The 27,500-nt window shown below is 35.6% G+C and overlaps 1 protein-coding gene across 10 annotated transcripts; it reads left to right on the forward strand.

The window, feature by feature from the left end:
* Positions 1-16,527: 16,527 nt before the first annotated feature.
* LOC136220830 (uncharacterized) lies at positions 16,528-19,266 on the forward strand. Of its 10 annotated transcripts, none has more exons than XM_066008650.1 (7): positions 16,528-16,762; positions 16,899-17,019; positions 17,565-17,657; positions 17,896-18,015; positions 18,274-18,305; positions 18,494-18,527; positions 19,058-19,266. In XM_066008650.1, the coding sequence occupies exons 2-7, from the start codon at positions 16,990-16,992 to the stop codon at positions 19,085-19,087; spliced, it is 339 nt and encodes a 112-aa protein (XP_065864722.1). In that variant the 5' UTR covers positions 16,528-16,762; positions 16,899-16,989; the 3' UTR covers positions 19,088-19,266. The 10 variants fall into 10 exon arrangements, 5 of the variants coding, with proteins under 5 accessions (XP_065864722.1, XP_065864730.1, XP_065864715.1 ...); XM_066008658.1 differs by having other exon boundaries at positions 16,528-16,736; XM_066008673.1 differs by having other exon boundaries at positions 16,721-16,736; positions 17,555-17,657.
* The last annotated feature ends 8,234 nt before the right edge of the window (positions 19,267-27,500 follow it).

The raw sequence follows: 27,500 nt of genomic DNA on the forward strand, positions 1-27,500 counted from the left end.
AGATCGGTGCTCTTCCCTTTTTTGTTTCGCACTATTCGAACCCTCTGTGGCTTATTGCTCTGTGAGTGATCTAGAAAAAATTATATAGTCACCCAGTTTTTGTTTTTGTTAACTCCTTAGTCCTTATGCTAGAGCCAATGTTCAAATTATACTAAATAAATTTTAAAATACCAAAATTACCATTTACTTTATGTTTTAATAATAAAACATCTATTTTTTCTATTTTTCTTTTTTTTCCTACATAATCACAATCTATCCAATATAAAATAATTGATTTATTAATTTTTATATAATTATAGAATTTAATTTAATAACGTAAAATTTATTGACTAAAAAATGAATGAAAATATTTCAAAAATTATTAAATAGGAGTAAGACTATCATTCTAAAAAGTCTTTACAGTTCTAATAAATTTTACGAATGAAGAAAAAAAATATGATTTTTAAAAATTTATAATAATATTTAATGGTAGTTTAAAGATATTATATTAAAAAAATAAAAGAAAAAAATAATTACAATTTAAAAAAATTAATAATATATTTTTTCAAGTATATTAATTTTGGTGTATAGGTAGTTCAAAAACTTTATTAAAATTAATTAAATTAAATTTTAACTAAAAGAAATTTTTTTTATGTATATAACTAGGGGTAATTTTGGACTTTCATTTACAAAAACAAATGGAAGGACTAAAGAATTGATTAAGATAAAACATAAGGACCTTATAATAATATGATAGACTTACTAGCGTGTTAAGTAAAAACATAAGTACCTTATAATTATTTACCCTTATTATTATTATGCGGTTTAATATATTGATTCGCTTAATTGCCTTGTTCAAATAATTTGATTGGCTCATTGGACTTTTAAAGGGTTCCAATAGCTTCATCAACTTATTTAAAATGTCCTCATATCTTTTACAACTTGTTTAAAATTTAGTCAATTAATCATTCGATTGCAAAGAAATAATATTACATGCTGAAGTTGTGTTCCATCCGTCTTGAAAAAAAAATTAAACGAATTGAAATAGGGCTTAACTATCAGAGATTAATTAAAAAAAACTTAACTATCAAGTTAGGGTTGCTTGACATATATATTGTTACACCTTATTATGATATACTACTAACTAACTAGTTTTTGAAGTTATCCTACGTAGGAACCATTATTAGTCCTTATTATATCATATCTCTTAATCATGTTATTCTTGATCTATTCTCTATCTTTATTTTATTTTATTTTATCTTATCTTGATCTGCAATTAAAAATATGATTTAATTGTAGAATCATATAGTAGATATCAAAGTGTATATGCTATATATACATCTATATTTTTGTATTCTTATATTTTTTATATAGTTTGTCTGATTTCTCAATTCGAAACTCATTAGATATCTTTTAGGTAGATCATCTCCCAATTAAACCTTTATACATACGCTAGGACTTAAGAGCAGATATAAGACCCATTTAGGCTTACATGTCAGTCTATAGTTGTTGTTGTTCTTGAATTTGACTGTTTGTTGTCGCAATTAGTCACCATTTATTTGTGGTTAATTGTTTCTTATTCGCTTACTATTTATTAGTGCTTGGTAATTTTTTAATAAACTCTTGATGTTTCTATAAAAAAAATAAAAATTACAAAACTGGATCAAATGGGAGACTCATTTACATATTTAGACCATACCAAAGACATTATATATCTAGACTATGTATTTGTGACTTTCCAAAAATATCCAAAACCTTTCATCTCCCCTCTTCGTCGACTTCGCAGATTCTCTTTCTACGAATTAAAACCTTCATTTTTCAGGTGTATTTCTCTTTGCAGATTCGCTCTTTGCGAGCATTTCTTTCATTATTTTCCTAAAACGATTTAATTTTTGTGAAGGTTGAATACTAAGGCATCAATCATAGTCATCAGTTTATCTTGAATACAAAAGCATCAATCACAGTGAGGGGTAATTGAGATATGATGAAGATGGTGAAGACCAAGGCATCAAATTCAATTATCCGTTTAGCTTGAATACAAAGACATCAATCACAATGAGGGGTGATTGGAATGAGATGAAGATAGTGAAGACCAAATGTTCTGGTTCCATTTGTTTCTGAACTTCTTAGCAAATGTTCTAGAAGCACACTCTCTCCCAAATGTCCATGAAGCACATTAGGGAGAAAGTGTACTTCCATAATATTTTGCTAATTATTATATTCTAGAAGCACACTTCCTCATTGCTGGGGTTTAGGGTTTAGGATTTAAGGTTTGATTATTATTGCAATCTTGTGGTAAATTTTTTATGATTTTAATGTTATAATTATTGTTGTAATCTTGTTGTTATAATTTTGATAATATTATGATTTTAATGTTATATACGGCTTCACATTTTTCTCAAACTGTGAAGCTGCGAACGTAAGTACTACTTCAGTGTATGATTTTACTTAGTTTGCAAAAATTGTGAAAAACACATTCTGTGAAATAGTATTTACCTTCATAGGCTTCTGAGTTTGCGAAACTGTGAAGAAAAATCATGCACTGAAAGTATTATCCTAGGAAAAACGTATAAAATAATAAAAAAAACGGAGTGTCAAGTTCGCAAGAAGAAAGATTTTAGGTATATATGAGTCGAAAATTAAAAACGGAATGCCAAGTTCGCAAACTAAGAAAGAATCGAAGAGATAAACGAAGAGAGAAAATTTTCTAAGTTGTCATATATATATATATGAAGAGCATTTTGGGTAAGTCATAAATATATAGTCTGGGTAGGTAATGACTTGGATAATTGGTTTAAGTATTTAAATGGGCTTCCCATTTGATCCCATTTTATAATTTTCCCAGAAAAAATATCTAATATAGACATGTTTAATTTAATCAATAAATCAATTATAAAATAAAAAAATTTAAACAGAAATTAATAAAAATTATCTAAATAACTAAATAAAAATTAAATATAATAATTTTTTGAATGAAGCAAAATCTTGTTCTTTCAACAATAATATAATAGAAATATAAATAATATTAAAAAAGGAACGTGTTTTATGAAAAAAAGTAATAATAATTTTGTCAAAATTGAATAAATACAAAGAGAAGCAAACTAAACAAATAACTGAATCAAATTATAATTTTGATTTGGTTATCACTGATTTGTTAACCTTGGTTACCCTTATTGTGAGGGGAAATGAGCCAAATGGAGAGATAAGACTGTTTTCGTTAAAGTCTTGATTTTCACATGTGTCTTGTTTTAACTTTCATAAAGTATGTTGATATTTTTTTTGTAATACCTTTCGAGCTCTTTGGATTTGTCTTTGTTTATCATTTCGCCCTTTGTATTTAATGGCTAACCTATCAACATATTTAGTTTTTTTTTTCTATATGGCAGTGATATGACATATATGCATCTCCTAATGTTGGTAACACCAACCCATTCACCTCAATAAAAATGGGCTAAATTTCTTACAATTGTTGAGTTTAGGAGCTTCAACATTGGCTACTATCTATAAGGGACTAAATGACAAAAAAAAAAAAAAAAAAAAGACAAATTCAAGGGATTAAAAAGGTATTAAACATATATTTTTTTTTACAACTCTCCTTTTTAGGTTTTATTATTTCAAATAAATTTAATGTCATCAACATTTTTTCACATAAAACCTAATTAAATATAATCATAACCGATATATGATTATGTTCAAGCACCAAAGTTAGCTTTATAGTTAAAATTTAAGAATAACTTTTATTATTATTTCTGACGTACCCATCACGCGAATATGTATTAAGTTTGAACCTGTACAATAAAAGTTCATCTTACTATCTGATGAAATTTAATCGGGTTATTAGAATTTGAACTCTCGACCACTTAGTGTAAAACCTGTGGTATCATATCAAAGAACAACTTAAACTAAAACCTTAACCTAATAGTTAAGGCAAAAAAATAACTTTTATCAACATATTTGACACACTCGCACTCATGCGAACGCCCCAGTAGATTCAGACGAAGTAATGTTAACATATGGCTAGAAGAATAGAAGGGATGTCAGGTGGGATAAAGATTACATTCTCAATCCCTAGTTTGTGACATATCACGGATTCCATATTTCCATTCACAAATGCTAAACGGAGAATTTTTTTATCCCTATTTCCATCCCGTATGAATCTCCATTCCTTGATTCATTTTGTTTTATATATATAATTTTTTTTAATGTTCTAGGCATTTGGCATAATATAACACAAAAAAAATAAGATCGAGTTTGAGTAAGTGAAAAAAACAAACTGACCTTCTTATTATTATTATTATTATTATTATTATTATTATTATTATTATTATTATTATTATCTCTCTTGTTAATATCTTTAGACGCTATAAGCTATACTTTGTTTTTTGGTTGTCGAAGAGGGGGAAAGCCCCGAGGAAACAAAACTAAACTCTAGTCAATCTAGTGGAACTAACACCACATAAGTCTGAAAAAATGATATTCTGGAGGTCTGCAGGTGGTGCCTCACACTCGTGAAGCTCAAGGGACAATTGTCCTGCGAAAATTGCCATCCAATCCGCTGCTCGGTTCCTCTCGCGGTACGTATGAACCAGTTCAACCTCCCACTCTTGATCCAAGAGCTCCCTGCATTGTAATTCAAATATTTTATATTTGTGTCGTGTAAAGTCTATCTAAAGACTTTTCAATCAATATACAATTGACTGAGAGATCAACTATTTTAGATATAACCTAATAATTTTAAAAATAATCACAAAAAATTTATAAAAAAGTTCAAAAATAATTGTTAAATCATAAATTAAATGAGAAATCTACCATACCGGACAAATCAATCCCCATTCTCACCCCATGAAGATTTTAATTGGAGATTCCCACCTGAACGTAGATGGATTCTCAACCCAATCCGGAATTTCCACCCCATTTACAACCCTAAATTGAATGGTGCACCTTGTTAGGAATATTTAACCTATTATTACCTACAATAATACATCAATTGGAGGAACTAATCTCGATTGTGAAGCTCAAAATACTGACCTTGAGAATGACTTTCATAACTGAAAGAATGGTAATTCTTAAAGTCATAGATCTTTGAACAACATTAATTATTTTAGGAAGGAATAACACTCAATAATTGGATATTAACTAAAACACACAAAAGAAGATAACATCACACGGTTTTGATCACATTGACCTTAATGACTTTATTGACTATATAGTATTGCGTCATTCATTGTTAAATTTATGCATATTAGAATTCTAAGCTGGAAATTCAAAAGCATCATACGACTTAAATTTAATAAGACTAGATCTAACAATGAATGAACAAATTCATTTGGTCATCAAAGTCCATATCAACGTTACTGCAACACTACAACATTCTGAAAGATATTAAGATTGATAATTATTTTGAAAACCAGATTTGGAATCTGATCAGGCAGAGACAGCAGGGACATAAAAATAAGCTTGAATCTTTTCAACCATGCCATTGAGTAAGTAAGCACGATGAACTTCAAAATCCACAAATGTCATCCCTTCAATTGGATCTGCAATATATGACCATTCAATGCTACAAACTTCTTCTTCAACTTCAACTACTCTGAATGCAGCTTCATAAGATTTAATTCCAAAGTTATTATCAATCACTTCATAGCTCAGAAACCGTTCTGTTTCATCAATAATCACTAATTTCTCATCAGCCCAAATTGCAACCTTCTTTTTATCCACAGTATCCGCGGCCGCGGAGGAGGACGGTGGTTGTTCTTCATCGGTGGGTGTTGTAACACAGTGGCTGATATGGCGGATGAGACCAGGCTTACCATCTTCTCCTTCCACTTTATTACACTGACCAATGTTAGGCATAAACTTGTGTAAGTTGCAGAAATCAGCCAAAAGAATCCATACTTGGTCTGCTGTTATCCCTTTCACTTCGGCTGTTACCTTCCCTTTCCATTTCTCATCTGCCATTTAATTTTTTTTTTTGCTTGCTTTTCTTGTTTTGGACCATTGGTTGCACCCTTCTTATAGGGGTTAAATCACATAGTTGGTTATTGAAATTTGAATTTTGTTTCAATTAGATCACTATAACGAATTTAGTGATTAACCCGCATCAGAATGATGACATGGGTAGTAAATCAGCATAAGTCAACTGAAATATTTCACCAAAATTACACATGACATTCACGTATACACCACCTAGCTGACAAACGTTAGTTATTTTTACAAAAAAAAAAAAAAAAATTCATAAAAACAACAAATATATGAGTGTGAGGTGTTGTTTCGATCATAGATTTGAGTTTACTCATATTGATGGACCAGCCATGTGATCATTCTGATGTGTTTTCATCATTGAAATTGACAGAATAAACTAATTGAGACACAATTTATACTGAGATAAATTGAAATTGAGTGACGGTTTTAAAACAACCATGTAAATTGATTTGACTAATGATGCATTTAACGGAATCGTAAATGGATTCGTGTACCATTCTGATCGCCTCTTTCATGATCTTTTCTATAGGTAAAACTACTGTGAGCGATCGACCCTTATTATTTCTTTCTTCATATTGTAAAGGGGAGCAAAGCCCTTTTTTTTGCTCCCTCTGCCTCCTTACAGTGTAGTTTTTATTTTATTTTCTATAAATTATTGGCCAGTCAATTTAGAGAAATTATATTATATTGCCATGAACATGTCGTAAGAAAATGATATATAAATGAATAAGAAAATAGACTCTTTGTCATTAATTCAAAATGAAAACCAGTACATGTATTTATATTACAAGTTGAAAAACTAAATGCTAACAGACGGGAGAGAGAAAAGGGTAATAAGGGAAGAAAGCAAAGAAATGATAGGTAATGATGGAAAGCTCCAAAAAGAATGTTTGGCATGATCAGCATAGAATTGTGTGCAAACCATGTCCTTAACCAGAATGTTGATGGATTTACTGAGCTAGGCGGTGACAGAAAGATAAAATGCTGTAAAATTGAAACTAAAAGCATAATACATAAATAACCCTCTAAACTTGTTCAAATGTTGTAACTGCCATTTCCAACTTTCGATTCTGATAACTTATCCTTCAAACTTGTTCAATTGTAAAACATAACCGCTTAAATTTGTCCAATTGTAAAACAGAACCACAAAGCAACTGTAAAAACGTTTCCCCAGATTCGTATCACGCCATGAAATCTTCAATGGAGCTATTTTTCCACATAAACATCATTTCACCCTATTATATCCCAAAACTTTGAATAAAGAAATCACTAAAAAACGAATAGAAATAACAAAAAGAAGAAGAAGAATGGAGGATTTATGATTTACCGTTAGGTTGAAGAATTGAGGATTTAGTTAGTTAAATACTGACTTTTTTGGATCTAAAGATCTGATTATCACATTCCACGAGCATTGTAGCTTTTGTATTTCACGTGTTTCTTCAATTTGGGATTCTGTTTTACAATTAGAAAAGTTTAAGGAGTTATGTTTTACAAATTGACAAGTTTGAGGGATAACTTGTTACAATTGAAAGTTAGAGGGCAGTTGCAATATTTGAACAAGTTCAGGGATTATTTATGTATTAGGCCTTAGGAAAACTGTAAATATGTGTTTACTCCCGCGAGATACTGTGCAGAGACAAGGTTCGGAAGCCCAAGTTTCCAAACCAAACAAATATGTGAACGTTGAGTTTGGTGAATAGTTCAATGAGTTGAAAGGTTAAGACTCATTAAACCAGAAAGTACTAACAGTGTAAATACATATAAAAGGTGCATATATATATATAAATATATGAATAAGGGATTATGTGAAATGCATTAATGACGAGTGAGTTAGTTTTAATCGTAAATTAATAAAAAAGTTTCTTCTCGAACTAAGCTAGAAGGAATTAATCCCGATATTCACGGACTAAATCCGTGGGAATGGTGAAATACCTATTGTTTAAGGTATAAACTTTTAACAAAAGCTTTCAAAGAGATATATATTTTTTATTAATGAAAAATTGCTTCTTACAAAGAAATAGATGAATTTATATCGTCTCTAAACCTAATTGATAAATTACATAAAAGCCAAATTACATAAATAATTGAGCAGGTAAGGTTAAGGGTAAAATGGGGCAAGGGTAAATGGACTGATATGGTTGTAAATAGGGTGGTGACATGTTGTAAATAATGGGTGACAAAGTTGTAGTTAAAATGAAGATGGAGTGAGGGCAAGTCTGATTTGCAAGACTTTTTAAAGAGGCTGACACGTCGTGTCGGAATAGTGACACGGCGTGTCAATCAATTAAATGAGAAGCAGAAACTTTCTAACAGATCCACACGTCGTGTCGGCTTTGTTTTCGCATAAAGAGTCTTTTCTTTGCTTCGGTGTGTTGCCACTTTGACCTGGTTGTTGAAACACAATTTCCAAACTAAATTTTGATTCTGACAAAAATATTATAAGGAAATGAAAATTCTATAAATAGTTTAAGTATAGAAATTAAATGTTGATTTAATTTGATTAATGGTTTGTTAAGTGTGTTTGATTAAATAAAAGAAAGAAAAGAAATCAAGAAAAGGACTTAAGATTGACTAAAAGCCCGAGGCTTGATTCTGGCCCAACAGCTGGAAGAATCCAGAAGCTTATCTCAAGCCTAGAAGGCTGATTCTACCGGAAGACAATAATCAAGTAGAATCAATGAAGATCAACGTTGACTTTTCACACTCACACTGCACCTCCATATCAAGAAAGAAGTACAAACAACATGATTATAATTCTATTAGGAAATATAATTATAATTTGATTAGAATTATAGATTATTAATTATGTGAATATATATATAATTAATGATAATGTTCCTAATGTTAATTAGTAAGTATATTGTGATATACGATACAAAAAGACAGTGTCTGAACAATAGAGTTGACAATACCTCTCTCTCTCTCTCTCTCTCTCTCTCTCTCTCTCTCTCTCTCTCTCTCTCTCTCTCTCTCTCTCTCTCTCTCTCTCTCTCTCTCTATGACTAAACCTATTTCGATGAAGGCGGCTGCAGGGATAGAGGTTGTGGGCGGCGGAGCCACGCGGATCTTGCTGGATCTGGCGGAGGGGAATGCGCTGGAGGAGGATCCGTTGGCGAACGGATCAAGGGAGGTCTGTGCTAGGAGTATGGTGGGTCCGCGGGATGGTGGCCTGGAGGTTGGGGATGGCTGCTTGTCGGATCTACCGCGTGAAAGGCGGAGGAGCGGCGATCGTGTGAGGGAAAGGTCGCAGGAGCGGAACCGTGCGGCTTGTGATGGGGGCGGAGTGACGGATCCGGCGGGGCGCTTGGTGGGTGCGGGAGACGTCGGGTTGGAGCGGGGTCGGGAGCGGCCCTCCTAGTCTTCGGCGTTTGGTGTTGGGGATGGAGGGCTGTGCGGTGCGTTATCCTTCGGTGGCCTTGCTCCTGTTGCGGGGGGCCTTGCTTTCGGATCCGATTCTAGGAGTGTGGTGGTGAGGCAACCCAGCCTTGGCGCGCAGGTTCCCCCTGCTGCGGCTGGAACTGGTGGGAAGGGATTTGGTGTGAGTGTGGAAGAAGGGAGCGCTGCCTCTATGGCAGCAAAATTAGCGCATGCCACTATGGACGCGCAGGCTGCGCTGGCAGCGCTGGTAGCGCTGGACGCGCAGGCCGCGCAGGCCGCGCTGGCCGCACAGGCCGCGCATGCCGGGCAGTCCGTAAGAATATCTGAATTAGGTTGTGGGGAGATTGGGAAAGAAGGAGGGAATCCGGTGGATTCGATGGCCTCCGGGGTTAATCCTACTGATAGGGTTAGTCCTGGGAAGTCATCCTGGAGAGACAAAGTTTTAGGGGTGATTAAGGAGGACCCCATGGTGGAAGATGTCAGTAGAGAGGATGTTTCTGAGGTTGAGTTTTCTGACTCGGATACTGAGGAAGAAGGGGTGCAAGATGACCCTCTTTGTTCGAAGATCCGTCTGTCTTCTGAAGACAAACGTGTCTTAAGATCAAAATGGAAGCTGTCTCTAATTGTCACTGTTCTTGGAAAAAGAATAAGCTTTAAATATTTTGCTCAGAGGATTCAGGCCCAATGGGCAGGTAAAGGGAAGGTCACCATTACTGACCTGGAGAATGACTATTATGTCGTCAAATTCACTAAGGCTGAGGATTATAATAGGATTATCAACGGTGGCCCCTATATTATTTCCAATCATGTGTTGGCCTTGAGACCTTGGGTCCCAAACTTTGACCCTCATGACTGTTCGGTTAATAGGATCCTAACATGGGTTAGATTCCCAGGTCTTCCCTTAGAATATTATAATGAAAGATTCCTAAATAAAATTGGTGGTCTAGTTGGAAAAGTCCACCATGTTGATAAAACCACTGTTGGGGCAGAGAGAGGCAAGCAGGGTCTGTATTGATATTGATTTGGCTAAGCCACTTCTGTCCAAATTCAACATCCATAATAAAGTTTTTCATATTGAATATGAAGGGATCCATAATATTTGTTTTGAATGCGGCTTGTTTGGTCATACCGTTGAGGGATGCCCTAGGAAATGGAAGGCGGTTGATGAGATGGTGGAACCTATCATAGGTAGAGCTGAGCCTCAGATGGATGAAAAGAATTTTGGCCCTTGGATGCTGGCCAAAAGGACGGTTAGACGAAAGCCTCAGGTTGCTCCTGCTCGTAACCAGAGCTCTGACGTTAGTAAGAAGGTGTATGCTTTGCAGATTAATCCTGAAATCAAGGTTAGGTCCCCTGATTCCAGGACCAGTGGTGAGGTTGCTTCTACTTCCGGTTCTGGGTCGAGATTTGGTGCGCTGGCCCTGGATGTAAGTCAGGATAACGCTTTATCTAAGGAGCGTTTGGAGTTAAATGTGCCGGGCCTGGAATCTGCTGAGCAAGACTCCGTCTTGGGTGACTCTATCAATCATTTGTTTGATCCTAATGCTACTACTAAGGTAAATTCCCTAGTCATTGGCCCTAGGGGTGGAGTATCAACCAGTGAAGTCAATAATTCTAAATCCCCTGTGGATGGTCCTCCTTTGAAAGCAATGGGTGTTAACAAGTTGAAATTGAAGAAACCTAAAGTTAAACCCAAGAAGAGCCAGAATTCTGTGGGGTCTTGGGATAAGAGGGGACCCGCGGGTTCCTCCTCTAGGCTCTCAGGAGGCCCTAATAAATACCTTGCTTAAGGTTGGGCCTTGATCAGTTTCCTCTTTTCTGATGGATTTTTGCGTTTGGAATGTTAGGGGTGCGGCTAGTAAGGCTACTCGCATTCATGTAAACGATCTAATCAAGCAGTTTAATCCCTCTTGTTTTGCCCTCCTCGAAACCAAGGTTAGTGGAGTCAAGGCTGATGAGGTGGTTAGTAAATTTAAGTCTTGGAGTTGTATCAGATCAGAGGCTACTGGTCGGGCTGGGGGGATTTGGCTTTTTTGGAAGCCAAATCGGATTAGAATTGATATTATTAATCTGGATAAACAATGCATCCATAGTAAGGTTTGTTATCCAGGTAATAACCCTTTCTATGTGACTTTTGTTTATGTTGACCCGGTTCTTTCTAACCGGAAACGTCTATGGGAGCTTTTGTATTCTATTTGTACTAGCATGGTGGAGGCTTGGATTGTTGCTGGTGACTTTAATGATATTGGCCTCATGAGTGATCAAAAAGGGGGGGGGGAATCATTATGTTAACCGGTGCCTTAATCATAAGCAGAATATGGATCTTTGTGGGCTGTCTGATTTGGGTGCCGCGGGCCATAAATTCACATGGAGAAGGAATAGTGTGTTTGTTAGACTGGATAAAGCTTATGTGAATGTGGCCGCCCTCTACAGATTTCCTGATTTGTACGTGCTGAATCTTCCTTTCCGGCACTCTGACCACTGTCCTATCCTGGTTAGAATGGTTAAGAGTAATAAGATGAAAGGGAATAGACCTTTTAGGTACCTCGTGGCTTGGGATGCCCATCCTGGGTTTGGAAACTTTGTTAAAGATAATTGGCAACCCCATTCTGATGTTCTTCTGGCAGCGGAGGAGTTCAAAAGGGAGGTGGAAAGATGGAATAAAAACATCTTTGGCCATATTATCCGAAGGAAGAATAAACTGTTGAGTAGGATGGAAGGGATTCAGCGTTGTTTGGAGGCTCGTTTCGACCATAGCCTGAGCTGTCAGCTTAGAGCTCTCCAGAATGAATTGGAAGCGGTGCTCAGATAGGAGGAGCTCCTCTGGTTCCAGAAGTCTAGAAAAGCTTGGATTAAGGATGGCGACCGTAATACTAGATTTTTCCATCTTTCTACTATCATCAGGAGGAAGAGGAATCGAATCGACGCTATTAAAGACTCCAATGGTGATTGGATTTATGAGGAGGAAATTATTCGCCGCCTTGCTCTCGAGTTCTATAAGAACCTCTTTGAAGCTGGTGAGGTGGATCTGAGTAGAGCTCATTCTAGGATTTCCTTTCCTAGATTAGAGGAGGATGTTAGGGAAGAAGCTTTTCGGCCTATTAGCATTAAAGAGATCGATCTCGCCTTCTCTAGTATTGGAGCTACTAAAGCTCCGGGGATCGATGGTATTCCTGTAAGTTTTTACCATAAACACTGGGATACGGTCAAGGATGGCGTTTACAACTTTATCCTTGGGGTGTTTGGGGGTTCCATTGACATCAGTCTAGTGAATAAAACCCTCCTCGTTCTGATCCCTAAAGTTGAGAAACCTTCTTCTTTTTTGCAAATGCGGCCAATCAGTCTTTGTAATGTTATGTATAAAGCTGTTACTAAGATTATAGCCAATAGACTCCGGATTATCCTTCCAGGGATAATTAGCCAGAACCAGGGTAGCTTTGTTCCTGGCAGGCAAATGATGGATAATGTGGTAATCGCCCAGGAGATGGTTCATTCTATGAAAGTGAGGAAAGGTAAGAAAGGGATTGTGGCTCTTAAGCTTGACCTGGAGAAAGCTTATGATCGCCTAAATTGGAGCTTTCTTATGGATAGCTTAATTAGAGTTGGCATTCCTGAGAACTGGAGAAGGCTGATTGAAGATTGTATCTCTTCCCCTGTCTTCCAGGTCCTGATTAATGGGGATATGTCGGAGGAGTTCTCTCCTTCTAGGGGTATTCGGCAAAGGGATCCTATGAGCCCTTTTCTCTTTGTGATAGCTATGGAGAGGCTGACCCTCCTTATTCAAGAAGCAGTGGCTAATGGAACCCTCCATCCTGTGTCTATTAATAAGTTTTGCCCTCCTATTTCCCATTTGTTTTTTGCAGACGATGTGATGCTTTTTGTGGAAGGGAATGAGGAGCAAATTGGTGTTATCATGAATATCCTTGATAGTTTCTGTGCTGCCTCGGGCCAGAAGATTAACATCCATAAGTCTCGAATGCTCTGTTCTAAGAATATGGATAGGAGTGTTTGCAAAAGGCTTAGTGATTTGTCTGGCATTCCCCTTACTCACTCCTTAGGAAAGTATTTGGGGGTTCCGCTCCACAGTGATAGAGTGTCCAAAGCTTCCTTTAAAGAGATTCTGGATAGAACTAATGGGTTATGTGCGAGTTGGAAAGCCAATTCTCTCTCCTTTGCTGGCGGCCTTACCTTAGTTCAATCTGTCAATTGTGCGGCTCCTAACCATATCATGCAAGCCTGTAAGTTGCCCGAGCCGGTTCTCAATGACCTGGACAAGATTAATCGTCGCTTCCTATGGGGAGAGTCTGGAGAAGGTAGGAAGATCCACCTGGTTCCCTGGAAGGAGGTGTGCCAGTCTAAGACCATGGGTGGTCTCGGTATTAGACAGGCTAAGGATAATAATAAAGTCTTATTGATGAAGCTCCTCTGGCGTATGTGGCAGTGCCCCGATTCTCTTTGGGTGCGTTTGCTCTGTGGTAAATACAGAAAGGATAAAATCTTTGGAGGTCCGAAAGATAGAGTAGTTAATTGCTCTTTTACTTGGAAAGGTCTTAGCGCTGTCTTTGCCGAGTTCTGCTCAGGCGTTGGTCTGGATGTGGGGAATGGTAAATCCATTAGCTTTTGGTTTGACACCTGGATTGGGGATAGACCTCTTATGGAAGTCTGTAGCTCCCCCCCGCCTGCTAGTATCCATAATTGGAGGATTGCTGACGTGGTTGACGCTGATGGGGACTGGAGGTGGCCTATGTTTGAGTCCTTCTTTAGCCTTGATACTCTCCTTAAAATCAGGGGAGTCAAGATAAGCACTCATGAGGAAGACATGGATAAACATTGTTGGGCTCTTTCCAATAATGGTATTTATTCTTGTAAGTCTGCTTTTGAAGCCTTCTCCTGTAATGGGTCTGTTCATCCCTCCATTTCTTGGAAATCCATTTGGGCCATGAAGATCCCTTATAGAATTAGGAGTTTCCTTTGGCTGGGAGTAAAGGACAGATTGCTGACCAATGCTGACAGACACAGAAGGTATCTGGCGGTCTCAGGTGCCTGTAGTAGGTGTACTGGCCATATTGAGTCCCTTTGCCATGCGCTCAGGGATTGTTCGAAAAGTATGGAGGTTTGGAAAAAAGTTCTTCCTCCTCATATTCTTCCTTCCTTCCTTGCCCATCCTGAGAATGATTGGTTCCACTTTGGGGTGAGTGGGAAGCTTCTGGCCAATTTGGAGCATGGGGATATTATCTTTGCTATTATCTGCTACCAAATCTGGAAGTGGAGGAATGAGGAAATCTTTGGTGAGAGGGAGGTGTATGTTCATAATTTATCTGAGTTTTTCTCGAGGAAGCTCTCTTCAGTTATTGACAGTTTTAAAGGGGATTCCCTGACCAGTGCTACTCAGGAGAAAGAGGTTCATCTTGTAGGTTGGGTTAGGCCTAACGAAGGGGTGGTTAAGCTTAATACGGATAGTTCCTGTCTTAGTAGTGGGAGAATCGCGGCTGGAGGGGTTTTGAGGGATGGAGGGGGAGCCTGGCTGTCTGGTTTCTCTCATAACCTGGGTATGGGCTAGTCCTTCTCGGCGGAGCTGTGGGGTATCCTCTCTGGTATTAAGCTTGCCAAGAGTCTGGGTGTCAAGAGGCTCTCTGTGGAGTCTGACAATAAGGAGGCCATTGATATGATCTCCGATATTCATGCTATTTGTTTTAATAGCCAAAACCTCACTAAAGCCATTAGGAGGCTTGTCTCCGTCTTTGAGTCTGTTGAGTTCAGACATATCTACAGAGAGCAAAACCGTATTGCTGACCGTCTGGCTGCTGCTGGGCATGAGAGGATGCTGGGAGTTACCATTCTTTCTAGTCCTCCTTCTTTTCTTTCTTCCATTCTTCTTGAAGATAGGGTTGGGGTCAGCTTTCCTAGGCTGATCCCTGGTTAAGTTTTGCTTTGTTTTGTTTTTTCTTCTTTGTCTACAAAAAAAAAAAGTAAGTATATTCACTACTAGAAAATGTCAGATTACTGACGGAAGTTTTTGACGGAAATGATTCCGTCAGTAAATTTTGACGGAATTTCGTCGTATGTCTTCCGTAAATACGTTTGATGGATTTTTTGACGGAATTAAAATTCCATCAACATATTCTGGCGGGAACATTCCCGCCATTGGTTCTGACATTATAGTTTGACGGAAAATATTCCGTCAACAATGATTGACGGAATTGTTGACGGAATGTTATTCCGTCAACATGTTCTGACGGAATTACTGACGGAATTCCGTCAGAATAATATATTTCAAATTTTTTATACCAAAAATCCTATTATTCTAACTGAAATCTTTAGCTTTATTTTAGTTATAGATAGATTTATTAAAATAAGATCTCTATTTGAATTTATTTTTTTCTTGAGGTGTTTAATAACTTTTATTTATCGAAATTATCTTAAGTATATGAAAAAACATAAAAGGAATATATGATAATGATAAAAACTTTATATTGTTTTATTATGAAATAGCTTAATATATCATAAATTAATTAGCTTAGAATTAATTTATGATATATTTGTGCTTAAATTCTAAGATTACTAGAAAACTTTATATTGTTTTATTATGAAATAGATAATCTCAAGTAAGATTTAAGCACAAATATATCATAAATTAACAAAATTGAATTAGAAAAAAATGAAATATATATTAGGAGATAAGAGTTTGAAATATTAATTCTAATGCTTGGTTAGGTGAAATTGACTATATATCTGTAATATATTTTTCAATCCATTCAACAATAGTAATAATACTTATAGTTTTTTAATTATATATATTTTCTTAGGTAATTAATGAATATTAAACTTAAAAAAGTATTAGCTTTGAATTCATTTTTAATTTAAAATTGTAAAATTTAACATTTTTACACCATAATTCTACTATTTATAAATTTAGATTTATATTACTGGTCTATTTATATATAATGCTCCAAATTTTAGTTTTAAGATTAAAAATTATTTGACTTATTATTTTATCATATTATTATTATTAGGCCATGTAAAAAATTTAAAGAGAAATAGATAAATATAAATAGAAAAAGAGGACTATATATATTAGTTTGGATTGGGCCTGATTTAATAAGGCAGCCCATTAACCGATGAAAGCCAATGTCTAACCCTAATAAATCGTATACATATATTAACTTTTCCATCTTATTTTACAACCTTCTCCTTCTCTCAACCCTAACCTTCTCTTCTTCTTCTTCTAGTTGAAACGCCGGCAGCAGTGTCCCTTACAAAGTCTTCTAAGTTTTCGACCGGTCTCTCCTCTTTCTCCGTTGTTCCGAATTGTTGATCCGCTGTCGAACTGTTGGTCTGCCTTCACAGCGCCGTTTCCTCTCCGTCTCCAGTGGTTTCATCTCGAAATCCATCGCCTTGTGTGTTCGGTTTCGCCAACTGTTTGGTCAAGCAAATTTATTATTATGTCGCATGATGTTTATTATTCTTCAAAAACTTTATTTAGTTTTGGACAAATATGAGCTTATATTTCACATTTTAGATGATAAAAAATTTCGTTTCTTTGCTCTTAATAATTGCAGGACTGCAGAACTGGAAAAGAAAGCGGGTGATTTCCTCGAGTGTCTTGGAAAACAAACAAGCGAATAGTTGAATCAGGTGACAGTAGTGGTTATGAAAGTGGTTTTAGCGCTACTGAAGAATGTAAGCAGGAGACCAACTGATTTACATTGTTTTGTTCATATTGTTAAAACTCCAGTATATATGATGTATGGTTAGATTATGCAGCATGGATGCTTGTGATGAGTAAACTAGTGTTGTTCCTGTGAGATCTGAATTTTGTTTTGCAAAGTGATTGGGGTATGTAAATCACCCTATAAGGACTAAAATTGAACTCAATTGATTAACTAGGAAATACAGTTCACATGGGTCAGTAGAATTGCAAAAAAAATTGTGTATTTTACAAATTCTGGTCATAATAAAAAAAGAGGAACTTATATTCTCTTGCCATTTTAGGGGTTTGATTCCACATGTCGAAGTCTCATAATAGCTTTAATTCATACCACTTTTTGGTGGGATCTGATCTAAGTGTGTTTTGCCATCATTTGATTCCGGCAAAAAGCGTCATGGGGATACTGTATTTTTCGAATGGGTTGAGCCTTTTCATTTGTTATTCCAATGCATATAATATTTTGAGATAAAATCTAAATTTGCCACCAAACCTTTATTGTTTGGTCAGGTAACTCCAGATAGGGTTGTCATTTTGCTTGGAATTGCAAGGATCTTTGCTACCGAAGTTCCAGGAAAGATTGATGCTGATGTATTACAATTTTCTTTGGAAAGTAAGTTTCTTCTCAGCTTGTAAGGTTATTGATTCTAGGTTGTAAATCTTCATATATTCAATTACTCTGTGTTTATTTTGTTGTCTCTACCATTTTGGTCTCCAAAGTATTTTAGGAAGTGCTATATGGTCTGTTCAATATGGTGTCTATGTTTTTGGTGAAATTTTGTTAATCTATGAATAAAAAGAAAAGGGTAATGAAAAAAGACTATCTTTAATGTTCTTGATGTTGTTTATAGACATGCGGTGTTGGTGCTAGTCCTGATGGGAAACATACTGTCTTGGAAGTTGTCACTATTGTTCTTGACCTACCACCACCGTATCCTGGGTCAATGTCAGGAATTTCATCAGTAGATAAGGTAACTGCGTCTGATCCAAAGTCAGCTTTAGCCCTATAAAGATCAGTCCAAGCATCTGTAAGTAGCTTATTTGTAATTACTTAATTTTTTTATTGTTTTATTACTGCAAATTATGCTGCTTCTGAATCTGCCCGGAATCTGCAAGCCCTCCTGGTAGTGCATTGATGATGCTAGATGCAGATAAAATGGTTGTTGCTGTGAGCTCTCACAACCCGACGCTAGTTGGTGCCTTGACTCTTTTGTTTTTGTGATTTGTAGGAGAAACCAACAGCAAATCTCTTGAAGCTTTGGTAAGTCCTGTAATAGGAGATTTTCATTATTATTACATAGATAATAATAATAACACAGATTATGATACGACTCCTCATTTCAGCCTCACTTGATACTACTACTATAGCTAGCTGTAACGTATAATAAATTCACTTAATCAGATTGCTGCATCTTCATATTGACATTGTCTTATTCTTTAATTTTGTAGGTCAAGAGCACATCAAAGGAGTCCTTACAATGGGGTAAGTAGTATTCTTATGTTTGACTCTGATTTCAACATGTACTCTTAGGAGAGAGTTTGTGTTGTTCTGTCGCATGAAAAATTTCAGTTTCTGAAACATTTCAAAGATTTGATATGAAACGATGTTTTAGGGAGTGGTTTAATGCTAATCACATAGAGTAATGTGTTTTAAGGAGTGGTTTAACTCTAATCACATAGAGTAAGTCCTCAATATACCGTGTTAGGTCGTGTCATGTTCACATGTTACATACATTGTTATTGTTTCTAGCAAGTTTGACATGTAAATATATGCGAGAATAATGTGCTAATAGTGTTAAATAATGATTCCATTTGAGGTTATTAATAGATTAAACCCCTTGATCTGAAGTTTATGATCTCGGGCCAATCCTGATTTGATTTAAAATCGATTTTAATAGAACATTAATTTCCATTTTTTGTGTCAGTGCATTTTAGCAAGCTCTTATCCTTTTGATATATAATCTTGTTACTGAGATTAGTGCCCGTGTCAAAACGGGTTGTTGTGTTTTGCAGGTATTAATCTATGTTGCTAGAGAAGGTTGACCTGCAACATGTTTGTCCATGTTCACCATATATTTGTTCGTTATCTTCTTTTTGTTAGAAGTGTTGGTTATCCTCTTTAAAATGCTTTTGCTTTGGCATTGTTTTTGTTGCCAGCAGATTAGGGGATGTGGTAAGGACTTCATGATGGCTTTAATGGAAGAGTTTATCTATTTTATTGATTGTTGTTTGTTTTAGCTTGTGGGATTTAGTTGCCCCATTTGTCCCCAATAATCCATAGCTTGGCTAACTTTCCTACTCTGATAGCATCTCTGAACGGCACCGTAACGAAGGAATGAATCTTTTAAGGGGGAAAGAGCCCTCGTAAGGCCTCATTCATCTCTTACCCGGAAAAAGACCTCTCTCATCCCTTGCAGCTAACTAATGGCAGCCCCTTTCTTGCTCCTGTATTAACGTATTATTACTCTTCCACTAGAGGATTGGTTAGACCGATTGGACAGCTTTCAAAGACGGCTCTATTTGACCTGACCCACTTCGAATCTCCCCTCTTTATGGGCATCCGAATAGGCTTCTTGAGAACCCTATTTAGCCTTGTTTCTGCTTCTGTAAGCAACTTCTCTGCCAGGCCATTCTTACCTGTCTGGTTTAGATCCGGTAACCTTAGCAGACTCCCGATCCCTAGCTTTAGGCTTTCTTTCCCTATTCTTTTCATCGTTACACCCTTTCTCCCGATCTCCCTTAGGAACCCTAGGTTTATTCACCTCTAGCCCGGCTTCTCTTCTCTCTCTCTAATCTTGTAATTAGACACATAAATACCTTATGTTTGATTCTAACAAATATCCATTTCTATGCCTTTCTATTCCTATTCCTATGGAAGCCTATTCTCTTGCGGCAAGATCTGTTACCGATCCAAAACATGCGATTCTGCGAATCAAAACCTCTTTTCTACCTATCTGGTAAACCGATTCAAAACAACCCTATTTTGCTTGCTTTACACAAACCTTCTCTTCAGGCTTTGGCTTCTGATATACCTACGGGTAATAAGAGTGATAGTGATCACTTCGCTTCGTGCTTCGTATCCGAGAAGCACTCCGTTTTCTATATAATTTAATATAGGGTGAGGCCCGTTACACCCTTATCCCTAGCCTGGCTTTCTTCTTCTTCTGTAAGAAACTTCTCTGCCAGCCTATTATGCTTTTGACTCTCTCTATGAAAACTGGATCCTCCGTAAAAGAGGCCTTCTCGTGGACTAGAAGGAAAATAAATAACTAAAACAAAGCAGATTTGATTCATTCTAGCAATAGGAGTACATCAATGCAATGGGAAACTACTTACACACACATAGACCAGCCAAACAACTAAACACAACATTACAACAAAGTAAACAAAACAAACAACATATTAAGTTAAAAGAAAACCATACATTAAAACACACTACTTTGCGTCTACGGACACTTATTTCAATCTTCTAGAAAGAGTCGACGGACCCTTTATAAAAAGAGCTAATGCTCATTTCTCGGGGGATTGCAGGGGGGAGCTGCTGCCGCAGCTCGCACAATCAGCTCCTCCTGTTCGAGGAGGGCTCGTTTCCTGTCTTCCAGAGCTCGAATGCGGTCCTGTAAAAATAGCATCCTTCTTGCCACCACCTCCGGATCAATAGGAGGCAGGTGCTCCCAAAAGGCAGCCAGGGTTTGCTGCCGTTCGGCCTTCTCGTTCTCGATTAAAAGAATTTCTTGATTGATTTGAGAAAGTCTTTCTACGGTAGCTGGATCCATCTCCCTTTGCTTTGCCAAATAGAGAAAGAAGGGTCCTATTTATAGGCGTTGGAGGCCCTGAACTCTTTATTATTATTAGTAATTCTTTCCTTTTTTTATATTATATATAGTGGTGTCCTGTCTTGCTTATGACGACGGACCGACCCCTGTTTTTCGTGGGTATCGAAACGTGGCTTGACACCGATGATAATCTGTCAGACTAGTGGAGACAAAGTACGTTCAGCCAATCCTCACTCGACAGCTCGAAAGCGGATCAGTACAAACCCACGTGATCCATATTCGCTTACGTACCACGCGTGCCTCGTCGTACACTTCCTAGTCTATTTCACTGGCTTATTTGTACCCGGCTACATGATGGCACTCCCCTCGGCCAATCCTCACTCGACAGCAGCTCCGTCCTAGCGTAGGCGATTATTTGTTTTATAGTGAGTCTTCTAGATATAATTAGCTCCCTTCAATCCAAATTTTGATATTTAATAAATAATATTTATTTATTAATTTAGGAATTATAATTATAAAACCAATGCTCATATATTATTATTTATTTTAAAATTTTGATCTTAAATTTACTGACGGAAATATCCGTCAAAATAAGTATCCTAAAGTAACGGGCAACAATTTTGACGGTTCAAACGTCAAAGAAAACGTCAGAACTTGTTGACGGAAAATTTCCGTCAATGTTCCGTCAGCACAATATTCCGTCAAGATTCCGTCAGAATGTTTTACTGACGTGTGTTTATTTGACGTTTTTCAATCCGTCAGAGTTCCGTCAAAAAAGTACTTTACTGATGGAATTTTGATGTTTACTGACGGAAATTTCCGTCAGTAAACAGATATTTTCTAGTAGTATTGTGATTAGAATTAGAATTACAGTAAAACCTCGATAAATGCATATCCTTGGGACTGGAAAAAAATATTCATTAAGTGAGATTATTTATTTATCGATAAATGAATAAATTATTCATTTATCGATAAATCAATATTTATTCATTTATAGATAATTTTTCATTGTAAAATGCATACAGACGAAGAAATTATCCAGTCAATACTGAACAATGATGATGGAAATGATCCAGAGCGAGATGATAGTTGCGTTGTCGTAAATGTATCGTCAAAAGAGGCCTTTCAAGCAATGATCACCTTAAACAACTACTTGCTACAACATGAGCAAAATATACCAGAAGTTGCGTTTGCACTACAAAAAGTTAAAGATGTTCATTTTGGTTTAGGTGGAAAGAAAAAACAATCAACTATAAATTCATTTTTTTAGAAGAAATGACTTCTAGTTGATTGACTGAAAGGTTTTGGTATATATATATATATATATATATATATATATATATATATATATATAATTCAATAATTATTAATTTATATTTTCATTGGGCCCTTAAAGATTTAAATATTTTTATTACTTAATGCATTTAGCGAGGTTATTACTTTAGTCCATTGGCCCAAGTCGGGACCGAAAGAATTTATTATATAAACGAGATTATTACTTTATCGAACATTCATTTATCGAGGTTTAACTGTATTAATTATACTTATATCAGATGTAGATAACATTAATAATTACCTTTATATATTTATCTAATTAGTAAATCTAATTGGATTAGAATACTAATTAATCAATTTAAACTAATTGGATTATAGTTGGGAATTGAAAGTCTATAAATACCCCCATCTCGTTTGCAAATTTCGTCCTACACAAATTGATAGGAAGAAAATTCTTCCAAACCTCATTTGAGCAATTACCTTTCTAATTTATTCATTTCTTCATTCGTGTGGATACCGTCAGAGACAATACATACTTGATTGTTATAATTGGTTAATAATTAATGGGGTGATGGTTTAGGGAAAGGCCGGACATCCTGACTAGGTCGGCACCCCCAGCCAAATAACCCAAACCCGGACTCGAATATTATTAAAAAGCAAACGAAGAGTATACAAAGGAATAAAGAAACAGAAAGAGGATAACAGAGCAAAACTAAATTCTAAATTGTTCAACTGAACTATAATCCTCATAAATGATAGAATTACAAAACGATGGAGATGTATTCCACCAAACCAAATTAGGAATAGTCGCTTCGTGCTTCGCTAAGGCATCGACAACTCAATTCCCTTCACGATAAATGTGAGAGATGACCACACGCATATGTTGAAGATGGAACAAGCAATCAAACCACGTAGCACGCACTTCTCAAGGCACCTTGTGAGTTTTAGATTTTAAAATATGAACCACAAAGCTCGAATCACATTCAATCCACAGTGAATGCCAGCCCTTATCCCAAGCAATTTTGATTGCAAAAATGGCAGCCCGAAGCTCGGCAATGTAAGCGAGCGAAGTCTAAACAGGAAACAAAAAGGAACCTCGTGGGAAACAACGGGTTGTACAAAAAACACCACCAGCACCAGCAACCACTTGATTGCCAAAAACAGATCCATCCGAATTAACTTTAATCCAACAAGGGGGAGGAGCTTGCCAAATGATATGGAAATGATCTTAGGAATGCCCGGACGTCTAGCGTCAAGGGAGAGATGCTTCAGAACCGCATAGTCCTTTAAATAATTGGAAACCGTTCCACGGGAAAAGACATTTGCTTCCGGAATGAGAGCCCAAAGCCGGCGAAGACAGAGAAAAATGCTAGCAGTCTCGCCTTTAAAAAAAGACAAATTTCTCGTGTGCCAAATTAGCCAAACAGTGTTTACAATCGCCGAATTCCATAAAGCACGAATCTGCAAACTGAACTTAGCCTCGATAGCCTCGCCGTGTTGGTTTTTCCTTTTGTGGTTTGTGTTCGTGAAAGATGATTGATAACTACGTGAGAACTTCGTTTGCAATAGTAGATAGATCTTTAGAAAAGGTACATTCATGTAATCCCTTATAATATGAAATAGCGATTAATGAATCTTGTGAAAAGGGAAATAGCTAAAAATAAAAATTATATTTCCACTGCGCCTGCCTTTATTTATTTTCTCTCGTGAAGTTCATTGGACAAATCCGCATCCACTAGAACCTGAGTAGACTGTCCAAACACTCCATTGACAGTGTTCTGATCAAATGGAATAAGGATTCCAATCACACGTGTGATACTGGCAATGATTCGTTTATCCTAGAATTCCCATGGGAAATTGTAAAATGGAATCCATACCTGAGCAGAGGTTGATTTGTGCAACTCTGGATTGAACCTAGGTGTCCATGGCGTGAATCTTATGATTTCAAGTTTCAAAGAGATTGCCCCGAGTCCCCCAAACAGATTGGAAAGCATCTTCAGACTGCATAATGATGTGATAGAAACCCTTATCCAAAGAAATCTGCTTACAGTCTATTGATCGATTCCAACCCTTATTAAGCTTGAATTTAAGTCTGAGTGCTTCAATAGGAGGTCCTCCTTTAGAGAGAGAAACACGACCGATGATGGAATATTGGCATGACAACATGCATTCACAATAAATCGATTGTTGTATACGAATGGCTTTGAAGGCCCTTTCCTCAGATACGATCGGATGCTCGGAATCAGAAATAGAAGTAGACTTAACTGAACTAGTTACCGCATACACAAAAGAGCGAGGTTGTGGCGGAGGCACCAACTCAGGATGTAAACCAACACGGTGACCTAAAGACTTAGGCAAAGAGGAACTGGTAGAGGCACCAGCCTTCTGGAAAGCATCACGACTGAAGAGAGGTGTGATACTTGAGTCCAAGGTGGCATGGGCAGAATCCAGAACAAACTACGGAAACGAGGAGTGGCTGAAGAGATGAGCAATAGAAAAAGGAGTATCGGAGAAGAAGCAGGTCGGCAACTAGATCATCGTTTCATTCATATTACATCTTCAAGGGTTACGCATGTAGTTTCTTCTTTATAATTAGGGATTAACTGACTATATTTTAAGCAAGTTAGAGAAGTTATAAGATATTTTAAACAAGTTGACGAGGCTATCAGAATATTTTAAACAAATTAAAGAAACGGTCAATATTTTAAAATTTTAAAAAGTCAATTACAAGTTATCCTACTTAGGAACCATTATTAGTCTTTATCATATCATCTCTCAACTCTGTTAATCTTTATCTCTTCTCAATCCTTATCTTTGTGTATCTTTATCTCCCATTGAAAATATGATTTAATTGTACAAACATATTTTGTACATATCAAAGTGTATAACTTATTATATATCTCTTCTTGTTATAGTATCAAGAGATATAATATAATGTTGGTTTTCACTTTCTTATTAACTCATCAAATAAATTTGATCAATAGTATTATTAAATTTAGGTTTATTAAAGTTATACGATAAAAATTAAAATCATCATAAATCTTCGATATAATATTTATATATCAGATTGTAACTGACCAAATTGATTTGATCATCACTAATAAGTGTAGATTATCGGTAATATAAATAAATGCACATTTATGAAGATACAAACAGAGTTGAGAGAAATTTTTTTTTGTTAAGTTTTAAACCAACAAAGGTTCAAACTAAAACTTGAAATTCTCAATGTGGGTGAAGAACTGCTAATTTCTTGTGATGATGAATTTATATCCAAAAAAACCCGAGGATATAATAATACATAAAACTTCTAATTAAAAAATACAAATAAAGGCAATGTTAAAAATTCAAAAATATATAAAGGAAATAAGAGGGAAATAAAGCAGGGATGAGCATTCAATTCGGTTAACTGAATCGGAATGTTTTTCAAAATTAAAACCAAACTGAACAAGTTTAATTACCTAATATAATCGAACTGAATTTTATCAGTTTGGTTATAAAAATGACCAACCACAATTTTATTATAATAAGTAAGAAATTATATAAAATCTATTACTTTGTAAAAAACAAAGTAAGTTAAATAATAACCAAACAAAATCATAAAAATACAGAATAAATATTATATGTACAAATGTAAAAAAAAATATTTTTATATTATATATAATTCAAACGGATAAGGTACCAAAATAGACCTATGGTTTTTAGGGAAGTACCAATTTAGGCTCAACGTTCAAAATAGCACCAATATAGGTTTAACGTTTACAACATACTATCAATTTAAGCTTAACGTTTACAATATAGCATCAATTTAGGCTTCACTTACAAAATAGCACAAATATAAGCTTAACGTTTACAAAATAATACGAATCTAAGCTTAACGTTTACAAAATATATCTAATTTTAGCTAAATGTCACAATTAAATTAACCATATTATATTTTTTCCTATTAACTTTATATTTTTTCCTTTTATTTAGTTCTATTTTCTTATTTATTATAATACAATTAATTAGTTTTATTGCCAATTAAAACCTTATATTTGTTTTTCATCAACCATTCCATGACTCCGAAATTCCATGATTTTAGTTTGCATATATTACATGAGCAATGAAATTTAGTAGTCATGGAATCATTTATGAAAAACAAATATAAGATTTTAATGGACAAGAATACTAATTAATTGTATTATAATAAATAAAAATATAGAACTAAATAAAAAGATAACATATAAAGTTAATAGGGAAAGAATATAATATGATTAATTTAATTATGACGTTTAGCTTAAATTGTATATATTTTGTAAAACGTTAAGCTTAAATTCGTATTACTTTGTAAACGTTAAACCTATATTGGTGCTATTTTGTACGTGAGGCCTAAATTGATGCTATATTGTAAACGTTAAGCCTAAATTGATATTATGTTGTAAACGTTAAGCCTATATTGGTGTTATTTTGAACGTTGAGCCTAAATTGGTAGTTCCCCAAAAACCTTAATCCTATTTTGGTACCTTATCCCTAATTCAAATTGGTTTCGGTTACATTATTGTTTTTTAATAACCGAACCGATAACCGATAATCAAACTATTCAAACTTTAAAATCGAACAGAAACGGGCTAAATAAATAACCAAACCAAATAATAATTTTGATTCAGATTCGATTCGGTTATCACTTGTCGATCAACTTTTCTTACCGTTATACGGCGGGAAACGAGGGAAATGGAGATAGAAGATGGCATCCACAAAGCATCTTCATTGTTTTTTTTTTTTTTACTTCAACTCTCATTTTGAATTTTATTCTTTGCAATAAAATGAATGTGCTGAACATATTTTCACATAAACCTAATAAAAAACAACCATAAATTATATAGTATTTCATTAAAAATTAAATTGAACTAAAAGTTTAAACGATACAGTTAATACCACCGATGAGGATCAGAAAAAAACTGACCAAAACCATCCAAAAAAATTATCAACTATTTTACATTCACTATAAATGTGAGAAATAGGAAACTCCATAAAAGAAATATAAAATAAACACCGTAATCAATCCTATGCATCATCCAAGAAACTACAAGAGAACGGATCCTAAGCGAGTCAACAACATAAGTAGAATCACATTTGAGCAACGAACATATAACCGTAAGCACTCCTTAATTTAGCAATAAATGAAAACGCCTTAACAATTGGAAAAGCAAGAGATCCGAACCCAACCGAAAGCCTCTAGAAGTTCGGAAAATACCTCATGCAACCCGAAGAGCCATAAGTGGAACAATCGATGTTGCATTTAATCCACCTTTCGGCCGCTTCTGCCAGCAAACCGAAACAGTAAAGGGAGCTCTTGAAAAGCGATTGGAAATATTTAATGATCTTACGAGGTGGCACTCCTTGAAAGAGTTGAACATAAAGCTTTT

Source organism: Euphorbia lathyris, chromosome 1 (assembly GCF_963576675.1).
Source record: "Euphorbia lathyris chromosome 1, ddEupLath1.1, whole genome shotgun sequence".
Classification (NCBI taxonomy): Eukaryota; Viridiplantae; Streptophyta; class Magnoliopsida; order Malpighiales; family Euphorbiaceae; genus Euphorbia; species Euphorbia lathyris.